At 43.1% G+C, this 14154-nt stretch overlaps 1 protein-coding gene across 4 annotated transcripts in view; it reads left to right on the forward strand.

Moving 5' to 3' along the window:
* The window catches only part of TULP3 (TUB like protein 3), a 133931-nt gene that overhangs the window by 100643 nt on the left and 19134 nt on the right, over positions 1 to 14154 (forward strand). For 2 of the 4 annotated variants that reach the window (XM_084859951.1, XM_084859952.1), the window contains exons 9-10: positions 4958 to 5056; positions 12811 to 12982. In XM_084859951.1, coding sequence (XP_084716077.1) covers positions 4958 to 5056; positions 12811 to 12982 — 271 coding nt within the window. The remainder of the gene's footprint in view (positions 1 to 4957; positions 5057 to 12810; positions 12983 to 14154) is intronic. The other 2 variants (XM_084859953.1, XM_084859954.1) reach the window with 1 other exon arrangement.

Raw genomic sequence — 14154 nt, forward strand, 5'->3', positions numbered from 1 at the left:
TATCATCTTGATTCAATAGTCTGATCGGTCTATAGGAATCTGGATCATTTGGATTTTTATCTGGTTTTGGTATGAGAATTATTCTTGATGTTGGCCAAGGTGCTGGAATAGGATTATTTTCCAAAATATGATTAAACAAATTCACCCGGTATGAGGATAGAAGTTCTTCAAATACTTTATAAACATTGCTGTTGAAACCATCCATGCCTGGTGCTTTGTTACTCTTATTTTTTGTAATTGTTTCATAGAGTTTCTGAGAAATTACTTTCTGGTTTAGAAGAATTTTGTCTTCAGTAGATTTCTTGAATATATTGGATTGCAAATACTGTGGTTTAAATTTGGTTTAAGTTTGGGGGAGATGTGGTATAAAGTTTTTTTTAAGTCTTTGAAAAACTTCATTTATTTTTACTACGTGATATTCTTTTTCCCCTTTCTCATTTTTAACTGCTGATATTTTATTTTGTGATTTTTTTTCCTTTCTGATATAATTAGCCAAATGTTTTGAATTTTTATTTCCAAATTCATAACATTTTTTATTAATGTATTGTAAATTCATACCTACTTTGCCTAAATCTAGTGTTTTCAATTCGTTTCTTTTCTTGGTTAGACTGGAGTGTGCACTATGATGCATTTTTTAATGTTGTGATTTTAGTAATTTAATTTTCTGTAATAGTTGATTTCTCTTCAGTTCCTTACTTTTCCTTATGTAATTAATTTCTTTGATAAAATGACCCCAAATAACTGATTTCATTTAGCAGCTCGTTTCTGTACAACTGCTATCGCTTGTCAGAGGGTGATGATAAAATAATAATATTTTAACATTTTATCAAGGTTTTTATATTGGGATTTATATATTCTTATTATACTGTTCTGTGATTATTTGGCCTCAATTCCTTGTATACTGTAGTTTTAGTACTTTATATTTTACATGTGCTGGTCTTCAACCAAAATAATCTGAATCTGATTTCATTACATCTGAAAGGGTGGTAATATCTATATCTAGCATGTTACATTCTTTGAAGTAGTTACTTAGTTCCTGCACCAATTTTTCTTTTGTTTCCTGCCTAAGCAGAAGAATTGGGTTCAGCCTACATGAATGCCTAATCTCACTTTAGCAGACATGGGTGCATGATCTGAGACTGTAATGTTACCAATACTAGCTTTAAGCTATTTGGTAGACAAATATCTGAAATTAAAATGTAGTCAATTCTGGAGTATGTGGAGTGTTTATTTGAATAGAAGTTATAGTCTTTCTCTTGTGGACATTTAGTGCACCCAGTGTCTGAGAAGTTAAATTCCTGTAAAGTTCATGCGATCTGTCTCTCCTGTTTTTGTGAATGAATTCCTTCCTACCTCTGTCCAGACTCTCATCAATTACTGCATTCAAATCACAACCAAGTATTACTCCCCCTTCTTTGAACTTGTCTATAGCAGGGGTCCCCAACCCCCGGGCCGTGGACCGGGACTGGTCCGTGGTCTGTTAGCAACTGGGCCGCAGTAGGGGTGTGCGAAACCCCCTTACCTTGGGTCCGCGCGGATCCATCCCTCCCCCCCCCCCGGAATCCTCACTGACCCAGGCTGGCTCCGGCCGCTGGCGGACTTCCAGCCACTGGGTTGCAAATGGCATCCCTGCTCTTCAAGTAATAGGCTACATATATCTTTACGTATCCGATTACTGCAAAGAATAAGGACGCAAATGGTGTCCTTTGTGTCCCAGCAGCCAGAAGTCCCCAAGCGAAACCATCCCCCCCCGGTCCGTGGAAAAATGGTCTTCCACGAGACCGGTCCCTGGTGCCAAAAAGGTTGGGGACAGCTGGTCTAGAGTACATAGTGTGTCTTTTAGGAATTGTAATTGACCAACATTGGGCTATATATAGCTCTCAATGTCAAGTTCTCATTGTCTATAGTACCTCTAATAAAAATGTGTCTCCCGCATGGGTCCTAGACCCTTGTCTATTAATGTACTATCAACCTTTCTTGTTAGCACAATGAGTACCTCTTGAGATTTTGAAAAACTGGGGCGGAGTACACTTCTCCTATTCCTGGGTAATTGAGCACCTTGCTTTTTGGGGTGGGAGTTCCTGCAACATTATCACATCTGGGCTCTCTTTTTTAAAGAATATTCTGGACCTGCTGGCGTTTTCGTTGTGAACCCATACCCTTTTCATGAAATGAAACTACTTTCTGTTCTGCCATTTAAGTTTTAAATTGATTGCCAAAATATGCATATGCATATATACAGTCAGGGCCAGAAATATTGGAACAAGGATAACTGTTTTGGCAGTTGGCCTCTGTACACCACCACATTGAAGTTGAAAGGAAACACACCCAGATGGGAGCCAAGTCAGGACTTTCAGCTGTAATTCAAGGGGTTGGACAAAAGTGGGGCATTAACCATTCAGGAAGTACAGCCAGTGGCATACACACCCCCCCATCGTTGGTGGCTCATAAGTAATGGAACAAATGGCTGACAAGCAGCTGCATGGCCAGGTGTGGCCTGTTTCCTGGGCACCCCATGCCCAATCAAACAGATAAAAGGCCTAGAGGTGGTTCTGCGTGTTACATTTGCATTTGGTAGCTGTTCACTGGAACTCCCAACATGAGGTCCAAAGAGGTGTCCATGCAAGTGAAGGAAGCCATCATTAGGCTGAGGAAACAACATATGCTTCCCCTCACATACACTCACATACATACGCATATGGTGTATAGACATAGCCTTTTTGCTTAGAATAGATAGTGGCATTAATTTTCTTATCCCTGTATAGCCTCAGTATGCATTCCACACATATCGCACCTTGAACTAACAATAACAATATCTCAACTAAAACATCATCCCCGTTTCCTATTGTCCAGGTGCTCTCCTCTGAGGGCTCCCTTGTCATGGTTAGAGTTTCCATGACTACCATAGGGTGTAATCTATGTTGGGGGTGGGGCAGGAGCACAATTTCATTCGGATCACTTCTCCTCCCTCTATTGTACATATATCTGTAGGTTAACAAACACAGATTTCATGCGTGCGCTACCTGTAACTGCACTAGCACTCTGTTCTTCTCATGCTACTGTTAGTCCAGTCTCTGTCTTTTAGTATTTAATCTTCTTGTACCGGTTCTCTGCGCTTTCCTCTTTTTTTGCTTGATGATTCCCATTCCACATCCTGTGGGTCTGGGTCGGTCACTACTTCATCTGTGTCATCCTGCTCTCCTGGTGGATTCTCTACAGGGAATCTTAAAGGTTTAGGGCCTTTAAAAGATGGTTTGCTTTCTTTAGAATTTCTGGTGTATTTGTTCTATTTGCCTTGTAGACAATTAACTTGACTGGATAGCCAGTCTTGACTGGATAGCCTATACCCAACCCCCATTTTGCAGAGTTGCTCTGTATAGGGATGGAATGCCCTTCTTTTCTATAAAGTTTCAGGACACAGGTCCTGAAAAAAATTTATTTGAGCCCCTTCTTATTCCAGCTTCCCCTGATGCCTTGTAGCCTCCAAGATGGCCATTTTTTGTGAGTCTCTCCTGAGACATGCTATTATGTCCCATGGCCTTGCTCCAGGTGGGGGTTTTGCATAGAGGGCCCTGTATGCCCGATCAGTTTCTATATTAACTAGGTCCATTTCAGGGAACAATTGCATAAACTGTTTTGTTAAGAATTCACTCATGTTTCCCCTTCCAGAGTCTCCCTAAGCCCTCTAATCAAAGGTTTGGCTTCCGACTCCTGTTCTTCATGGATTCTAGCCGGTCCTGGAGATCCGCATTAGGCTGGATCAATCTTGCTAATAATTTTTGATATTTCAAACCAAGATTTAGGGCTTCATTAGGTGTGTTTGAGATGGTTGACATTTTCTCCTACTTCAGTTACCTTGTCTTTAAGGGCTGGATGGTCTGAGACCATTCATGCCTCATTTGCTTTAGATGATTAGCAACCTCAGCCATTGGGTGGGTTACTCCTATCAGGGGCTTTCGCACACTTTTCCCCATTAACCGCTCGTTGTCTTCTTAAGAACATAAGAAAATAAGAAGAGCCATGCTGGATCAAACCAAAGGTCCATCTAGTCCAGCATTCTGTTCACACAGTGGCCAAACAGCTATTGACAGGAAACCCACAAGCAGGACATGAGTGTAACAGCACCCTCCCACCCATGTTTCCCAGCAACTGGTGTACATAGGAATACTGCCTCTCATGCTGGAGGTAGCATATAGCTATCAGGACTAGTAGCCACTGATAGCCTTCTCCGCCAGGAATTTGTCTAACCCCCTTTTAAAACCATCCAAATTGGTGGCCATCACTAGATCCTGTGGTAGCAAATTCTACAGTTTAACAATGCATTGTGTTCAGTCCCAAGGCCTCAGTCTGAAGCTTTGTTTTTACTATTGCTTCTGGAAAGAGTGTCCATGCAAAAATGGGGTTGGGGGAGAACTTGCTTGCTTTTGAGCTTTTGTTCTGAACTTCCTAATGAGTACAAGAATAAAATGGGCCAATTCTGTGTTAATGTAATACAGTTCTTCTCTTTTATTTGTAACGAGCAAACTCCGCCCCCGTTATGATGGTGTGTGTGTTTTCATACATGCATGCACATTGTGAGGGCTCAGATATTATGACGACTGTTGTGTATGTGGGGGCATACTGTGTTGAGTCGAGTGAAGTATATATAATTGACAGGAGTGACACATTGCAACACCTACCAGACTACCCAGTGTCACAGGAGGATGGAAAACTTTGCTGTCAGTCAGCATCTCCAGGGGCAGCATTTTCTCTTTTATGGGAGAAAATAAACAGCTGTTAGAATGGGAAATAAGTCATAGAATCATAGAATAGTAGGGTTGGAAGAGTGAGATGGAATGTTGGGAGTTCATATGCCTTTTTCATGAAACCATGGGAAAAGTGTGGCCTTTCTAATACAGTAAAGACAGCATATTTAAGATTAATCTTATTTTTCCATTTCTACCTACTTTTTCAAAAGGAAACCAATGTGCTAGGATTCAAGGGACCCAGGAGAATGTCAGTTATTATTCCAGGAATGTATATAGATCATCAGCGAATTCCAATCAGGCCACAAAATGTAAGTTTGGAATTGGGTCACACTTGCAATATACAGAAAAAAATGGGGTTTCAGATTTGAAAGATCATAGCAAATATCAAGAGTCATACGGCTGGATCATTGGAGAAGGGATTTCTCAGTAGCATTTGTGATGCTGCTGTTCAGGTAACTTTTCAGTCAGTCTCCATAAATAAATTCCATTATTTCCTTTAAAGTCTAGCCAGTGTAGTAGATACCTTGAGTGATATTTTTGGTAGAAATGTGGTGTTCAAATCAAATCAAATCAATCAATCAATCAATCAGTGTGAATGTAGCATATATTCAAGGATCAAAAAACCTGCTGTTTTAAGACCAGAGTTAAAGCTACCTCATCTTGGCTCAAGCTCCACAAAGCCAGGAAATTGGAAGCTAAGGCTGATACTTGAACAGATGTGCCCCATGATCAGAAATGATGTGCAATGTCACAAATCATGCTTTCTTACAACTTACCTTCCATGCACCCACAAGGCCCAAATCTAGGTGGGGAGAGTGAAGGAGAAAAGAGGTTACCCAAACTCCCTTTATGTATGTATGTATGTATGTATGTATTTATTGCAATTATATCCCGCCTTCTTTCCTCTTTCAAGGAACTCAAGGCAGCTTACATTATCCTCCTCCCCTCCATTTTATTCTCACAACAACAACCCTTTGAGGTAGGTTGGGCTAAGAGTCTGTGACTGGCCCAAAGTCACCCGCTGTCAAGATTCCCTTAGCCCCCACTTCACTTCACACCCAAACATACACAGATGAGGGGCTTCAGTCTACAGCTTTTAATCCATTACTTCACAGGGTCATACAGATGCAAATTCTCAGAGACTCTCTGTCTACAAGGAATGCCTTCAGGGGTTTCAAATGGAATTTACAAGAGTTGCCTGCTGTTTGAAGAGGGAGGTGGGGGAATGGGAGGAGGGAAATCCTGGCTAGCAGAGCTCTTCTTGGCTTGTCGGTGCCCTTCCAGCCAACTGTCGATGTGCCGGCACAACTGGATGTGCTCAGCTCTCTTCTAAGATCTCGTCATTCAAGCTGTCCAAAAATTGGGCCACCATAGCTGCATCTTTCCACTGTAAATCCTGCATCAGCAAGTGAAAACTGGTAGCATAACCTGAAACAGTCCTTACCTTGCTTGAGGTGGTGGATATCCCGGGTCGCCGTCTCCGCATGAAGGAGGTCACCATCCCCCCCCATCGCATTCATGAAACCCTGGTAGTTCGCCAGCAGGGGGTCATTAGCGAGGAGACGCGCTGAAGCCCATTTAGCCTGAAAGCGGATTAATGATAAACCCCAAATGAATCTGGTGTGTCTGGAAATCCTCTGGCCGGAGGTGCATACACAGTTCTGACTGGGCACGGAAAATTTGAAACAGTCCTTTCTCTCCAGCAGATTTCTCCGGCAGTGCTACTGGGCATTTCCGACGGGGAGGGAGTGGGGGTGGAGCGGTCGATTGTAAGTCTTGAACAGTGCCCAATGATTGACCTGATCACGAAGAGCCTGGTTCTCCTGCGTCAATGTGTTGAAAGCCTGTTCCGTGGTGCTGCCTGAGAGCGCGGTCAATGAAAGAGACGGATGAAGAGAGGACAGAGGAAAAAAAGAGGACGGCGGGCAAGCTGTCAGGATTCCCTTAGCCCCCACTTCACTTCACGCCCAAACATACACAGATGAGGGGCTTCAGTCTACAGCTTTTAATCCATTACTTCAAAGGGTCATACAGATGCAAATTCTCAGAGACTCTCTGTCTACAAGGAATGCGTTTGGGGGATTCAAATGGAATTTACGAGAGTTGCCCACCGTTTGAAAAGGGAGGCGGTCTCGCTAGCCTAACTTAAGTAGGGGAGGTCCCTCTCTTGTTGTGAGGACTCTAAGCACAGCTTTTCATACAACGCCAGTTGGGTAGACCGTCTAGGTTCCACCCCTGCCTTCTCTCTCTTTGCTCTGCGCCTGCGCCTGTCATCTATTATGTCATCCTCCTGTTCGCTGCCTATCATGGGGGTGGTGAGGAAGGACCCTCAAGCTCAGCCATCTGGATGTTTGTAACCTGAGAAGCAGGCCTACTCATATCTGGACTAGCCTGGGAAAACACCTTCCCCATGAATGATGGTTCTCCTTCAGAATCTGAACTGCTATCCCACTCCCTGCGCTCAGAAACACCCCTGACACCCAATGAGTTTCCATGGCCAAGTGGGGACTAGAACCTGGATCTCCCAGCTCCTAGTCCAGCACTTTCACCACTACAACCCCTTGGGGCACAGAAATAAAAGTTCATGCCTACACCCTCTATTTCAAACCCCAAGCCTAAGGCTTTTCATCCCGCAATTTTACTGGGGCTTCTGCTTCTGGATTCTTTGTAGGATTAAGATCGGCCCTTTACATATGCTTCCCTTTCTCCCCTTTCCCCCCCTTTATCTGTTTTTCATTATACAGCCACTAGTTGGCACTGTTGTTATAGCACCACTTCATTTTTACACAGACAAATTCAAACTGATTCAAACCACTTCTTTTTATTAGCTCATTATTTCTGTTTCAAATTAAGCCGTGAAATGGTCAGAAATGACGGGAGAGGCACTGGAGGTTGACAACATCATGTAAAGGACCCGCAAACTTCCGTGAGTAACCAATCTTAATCACAGGATAAATTCTCATGTGGAGAAGCCCTAAAACTCTAAACAGTAGCAAGACCAAACAGAAGGCTCTGAATTTAGTACTGAGGCTTAACCAGAATAAAGCATGCACAAACTTGAAATAGGTGTGAATTTTATTTATAATAAGGAAGGGAGAAATGTATACAAAGATCAGAGAAAACCAGAGAAACCCTTTGGAATAATGAGAAACCCTTTGGAACAATGCTGCAGGCAAAAATAGCAAAGGAATACCTAAGTCTATCCTATACTTTACCTAAGTAACGGTCTTCCAATAGGACAGGGCCCAATCCAGGATCCAAGAACTCCACAAGCCTGGAGGCAACTTGGCACAGGTAAACAAATGTAAAAATGAAGACCAAAGGCCCTTGATAGATGTGAGGAGAGCTTCCATAGCCAATCCCTAGGTGGCTGGACAGTTTCTTCAGAGGTAACCTCCTGAGCCAGTTGCTAGCTGGCTGAATAGTGACAAGCCTCCTTAGCCACTCACTGGCGGACTGAATAACTTCCTTAGCTTTCAGGAGGGGAGGCGTGTGTGTGTGTGTGTGTGTGTGTGTGTGAGAGAGAGAGAGAGAGAGAAAAACTCTCACCACAGCCCAGCTGAAATCAGTCAAATTTTGGCAAGAGTTCAGCGCTGGCCTTGATGATCTGGAGGCTAAAACAACATGAAATCACACATGCAGGTGGCTTAATGAATGCATGCAGACCCAGCTTCAGAAAATGTAGTTTTTACAGGCAGCTCAGAAGGGAGCTTTCTTGACAGGGAGGATGGAACACCTGGGACCAGCCCCATGTTGTCCTGGTCCTCTATTGCCTTATGAAGCATCTGAGCAATACAGAACCAAGACAATGTGGGGCATCTTTGCTAATCAAGGAAAAGTGTGGTGCATGGCGGATACGTTGTAAGCAAGCACAATTCGTGACATTGCACAACATCACAGGTCACAGGGTACATCCATTAAGGCATTAGCCTTAGCTTCCCATTTCCTGGCTTTGTGGAGCTTGAGCAAACATGAGATAGCCTTAACTCTGGTGTTAAACTGGCAGGTTTTTTGACCATTGAATTTCTCTGGTTTTTAAAAAGGAAATTTATAATTACAGTGTTGGCAATCCTACCCTCCCAATGTATTTGAATCTGCTTTATTGCAAGTTTACCTATATGGGATTACTTAACTAGTGGCAATCATGATTTCATTTCAAGAATCAGGATTCTAAAATCTTGGGGAGAACTCCCATGGATAGAAGAGGCTGTCCTCTGCAGACAATAGCCATCCACTTGTAGAAGCAATGTGAATGGTAAGGGAGGACCTGGAGCTGGCGAGCTCATCCCTGCTTTCCTTCTTCACAGTTTATACATGATGAGAATTACTGAATAGGTTTAGATTCTCACAGCCATCTTACTGAGCATACAGTGTAATGTGTGAATATACCTCTAGTGTGAGACATGATCCTTGCATGTCCTTTTCCCGCCAACCAGAAAGTAAGAGCAAGGGTTGGGGCCCTTGTGCTACATTTCAGAAAGGTGGTGTGAGACCCTGATCCTTCTGCTCCCCCCCACCTGTGCATTCCAACCCCACCCCTCCCAAATTATCTGATGGTCAAACTTCATGTTACCTTGAAGATGTAACTAAGCCCCCCCCCCATTTTTTGTTCTCAAAGATTGATCAGGACCCTAGAGTTGTAGGTAGGTGACATTAGCCCTGTGCCCTATACCTGCAGTTCATATCACAAGTGGATGCCACTTGGGGAATGTAAACTGGAATCATGAGGAGCCTGATCCAGATTGGGACCACGGGGCAGGAGGAGAGGGGAAGGATTGAAGCCTCCCTGTCCCCACATGACAGGGTCCCATGTAATCTCACATTGCCTGGACATGTTCCATAACTGTAGGCATTGAGCATGGAAGCCCTCTATAACAGAATCCCTCTGAAAACCTTGGAGCTAGTGACAGAATTCTTGCTTCAGAGTGAATCTGAGTATGCCCAGCAGTTGCTGCCGTAGATTTTCATGGGGCAGAAAAACCTTAATTACTTTTGAACAGCTGCTCAGAACTTCACTGAAAGGACCATCTCCTCGACAAACCCAAATAAGGTACATCAGTCATTTTCACCAAAATTTGAAAGAAATGTATGATACATCAGCTACTGATGTAAGCAACAAACAGGCATGAGTCAACTCACTGGAGGATTTAGAATTAGGTTTAAGATGTTGAAATCATTTAGATATATAGTTTCAATAATCTTTACATCAACCCTGTAAGGTGAGCCATGACAAAGATTTCAAAAGAGATTCAGAACGGAACACTAAATGAAGTGAGCCAAGCCAGGAACATGAAATCAAGTGACATTGTGGAAGTTTCTCTCTGTCACTGTCTCTCCCCCCCCCCTCTCTCTCTCTCACACACACACACACACACACACTCAAACAAACACAGATATGTGCAACACACATGTCCCAACACACATGCAGCAGCAAGTCATGCGCAAACAAATGGAAAAGATATGCAGCACTGCTTCACAAACACACACACACACACACATACAGATACAGCAGCTTCCTCCGACCACCCACCACCCCATCTAAGTGTCTTCCACTTCTGCAGCTTGCTCATTCTACCAGTGGTCATTTTTCTTTTTCTGTGTTGCAGTTCTTGCCCTTAGTTTACTGACTGATAAAAGGGGAATTTTGAAACCTCGTAAGAGTGTGTGTAGTATTACCAGACCACCAGTTTTTTTTTTACATAATCTAAGTTGCCAAAAGGGGAAATTTATGGTATAATCTTATGTATCTCTACTCAGAAGTCAGTGGAGTTCAGTGGGATTCAATTGACTTCACTTGAAAGCAAGGCTTACAAACTACTATGATACAGTTATTCTTCATCAAGTAATCCCCATTCTTTGCTAGGTAATACCCATCACTCCATGCGAGATATACTAATGGGGTAAATCATCTTGATTTGCTAATGAATAAAATCATGATTTCGCCCATCAATAGAATAGCTGGCATGGAGATATTTGACATATTTCAGACACCAGGAGAGAGAGGGAAATAAACAACAGTAATCTCAAACGGTGGGCTGGAGGGGCCTCAACCCACCTTCTGGAGGGCCTCAGCAATTCAGCCTGTACAGCGTCTCCTCACTTACCTGCCCCAGGAGCAGCAGCAACTCCTGGCATGTGCAGTGCATAGGCAGGCATGGTAGCAGGTGTTAGTTAGGAAGCAAGGCTGTAGTATGCAAAGGAAAGAAAGGAAGAGAGGAGAAGAGAAGAGAAGAGAAGAGAAGAGAAAAGAGAAGGAAGGAAGGAAGGAAGGAAGGAAGGAAGGAAGCAGACAGCCTGGCTGGATGAGTGTGAGGAAGGAAAAAGAGTGAAGGGAGGTGAAAAGAACAGCTGGACTGAGGGAGAGGTATTGGCCAGTTTCCCACCATCAGCAACACTTCATTCCAAATGCCATAGGGAATCATTGGAGGAATCATGGGATCATCTTCAAATCAAAATATCTGCAAGAGATGAACATTGATTTTCATAGAAAACAACTACAAATCACAACACTTACTAATAAGAGTGGTTTTAGGGAACAACTCCAATGACCTGTAACACAGCTGTTTCTAGGGATCATCTCCAAATAAACAAAGAAATAAGAATGCAATGAACAAAAGGTGATTGCAGTGTTTCATAAAGATCTAAAAGCACCATTTTCAAATGGCCTAGACACATGCTGTTGGTGCGGGAGGGGGTTCCAATATCTGTCAAGGATTATTTCTTTGCTTTCAGATCTCCCCAACACACCCCAACAACTTCCCTTTACAAATGGCCTTTACTTCCAAAAGGCCATAGGAAAGCATTGGACCGAGACAAGCAGCTACACATTAAACAGCAGCAGCCCCAAAATGCTCACAGGTGATAAACGTCGTACCCCTAAACATCCCCAGAGCTGCAATTACATGAATACTCCATAGGAATATCTCCTCCTTCTACATGGCCTCAGTATTTAGGTGTCCTTCAGAATGGCCATAGGAATGCATTGGACTGACATAAGCAGTTCCCCAGAAAAGAGCAGGAGCCTTCAAAATGTTCCCAGGTGACAAAAGGAGTACCACCGAACACTCGAAGAGTCCCAGTTTGATACATGCTCCGGAGGAATAGCCCTTCCTTCCGCATGGCCATTATACTGAGGTGTCCTTCAGAATGGCCATAAAATACATTGCACTGACACAAATGGCTCCCCAGAAAAGAACAGGAGCTCTAAAAATGCTCACAGGTGACAAAGGGTGTACTACCAAACACCCCAAGAGTCCCAGTTTGATGCATGCCCCATTGGAATGGTCCTTCCTTCTACATGGCAATTATACTGAGGAGCAGCCCCTCAGGAAACAGCAGGAGCCCCCAGACTGCTCATGGGTAATAAGTGTTAGCACCCAGAACATACAAAGAGTCGCTCTTCGATGCATGCTCCATGAGAATGGCTCCTCCTTGCGCATGACCATAATATTCGGGTATCTTTCTGAATGGCCATAGGAAGGCATTGGGCTGGAAAAGCGGTCCCACAGAAAAGAGCAGGAGCCTCAAAACTGTACACGGGTGACCAAGTTAGTATTCATTTTACATATTACAGGCTATGTAATAAGAATAATGCAATACAGAATAATGGCTATGTAATACAGAATAATGGCTATGTAATACTGAATGTCTCTTCAATAACTTGAAAGGCAAAGTAGAAAACTTGACCTGAATGTATACATTTATTATGAGTAGTTAATTTGAAAAATAACTAATCCTCAACTATTTCTGGCTGTTTATAAAATGTGGAAAATTACTGCCATTATGAAATTTATCTAATTATGTGAGAATTAGAGAAGGATAAGACAACATTCGTATTTGTTCTATATTGGAATAAGAAATATCAGAACATCCAGCCCATTTCATTATGGGTAAGTATGTTTTCTTGCTGGATTTTTGCTAACTTGGACTTGTTCTGTTCAACATAGGAATTAAAAAAAGCAGGAATGTTGAAGAATTATTGGTAGTTTTACACACCAAGCAGAAGGGAAAGAGCAGTAAGGGAAACCCATATATGCTTTTTCCTTCTTACTCTCTTCCTCAGGAACATGAGAGTTTGCTGTCAAAATGGCAAAATAAAAACATGGAGAACCTGATTGAGTTGCACAACAAAGCTCCAGTATGGAATGACGATACCCAGTCATATGTCTTGAACTTCCAGGGGAGAGTCACCCAGGCCTCGGTAAAGAACTTCCAGATCGTCCATGAAAATGACCGTAAGAGCTAAGGAGGGTTGGAGGGCCAAACTCCCCATACCAAGGGTGAGGTGCCAAGGGTGAGATGGAGAGTACACGCAGAATCTTTCACCAAACACTTCAGGATTTGATTGGGAGGAGTCAGGACCAGTGGTTAACTTCTAAAAAAAAAACACTGCCAATGTCCCAATAAACCACTCATTACATGTTGATTTCCTAAATACTTTTACCAGCACTACAGCCACTCTGAATTGCCAGATTCCCACACCAGAGCCCCCTCCTTTATCTAAGCCTTCCTCTGATATGCTTTTTTTCCCTTCTAAAATCCTTGCATCCAAAACATAAGACCTTGGCCCAACTTAACCATCCCTTTCATCCAGGTCTCCCACTCCACTGGACACAAGCCACCATTACAATAATCCATTCAAACTCCCCTAGTTGTATAATGTTGGCGAATTTCACTCTCCATATTGCTAAATTTTAATACAATGGAGAGATACTGATGTTGCATGTTATAGAGTGACTGTAGCAGTGCTTGGGCTTCACCCATGGGTTATGTGTGGGCAGGTGGCAGTAACCTTTGTACTATCCCGAGCTCAGGATTAATCCTTTTAACTGAAAAACAAAAAGGAGAAGATGATCTGTGGCTAAGTGCATGGGTTAACAGAAATAAGGCTGAGGGGATCACAGCTTTCAATGTGCCCTCAGGCTAGCGCCCACCTTGTTACAAGATGATGGGATGAGCCAGGCCAACCATGCTGCATAGAGTTGGCTTTCTGTAATGGTCCAATGAGGGATGATTACTCCCTCTCTTTCTCTCCAGATCTCACAGAGATGGTGGTCAGCCTGTAAGGTCATCATGAGGTGAAGGAAGAGTACAGTACTGGGTATTGCACTACAAGCATATGGTATCAGTCATTGGTGGATCAGCACCTTTGCCCTTCAATGAGTATTAGCTATCTAGACCTTGATAGTTCATCCACTTCTGTTTCCCTAGGTCTTATGTTTGACTGTCCTGAACTTATGGACAAGAAGAGGTGGACAACCACTGAGGGTCCTTCAGGATTTGAAAAGCATGGGAATGAAAATGGGGAAGATAGTGATAGAGAATTTCTGCCTAAAGGCAGAGTGTATGCAGATTGGAAAATTGTGGCGGGGTGGGGGGAAAGGAGGAATAACCACAGAATTATTAT

This window comes from Heloderma suspectum, chromosome 5 (assembly GCF_057233095.1).
Source record: "Heloderma suspectum isolate Gila_16-S chromosome 5, 16-S_ref, whole genome shotgun sequence".
NCBI classification, from domain to species: domain Eukaryota; kingdom Metazoa; phylum Chordata; class Lepidosauria; order Squamata; family Helodermatidae; genus Heloderma; species Heloderma suspectum.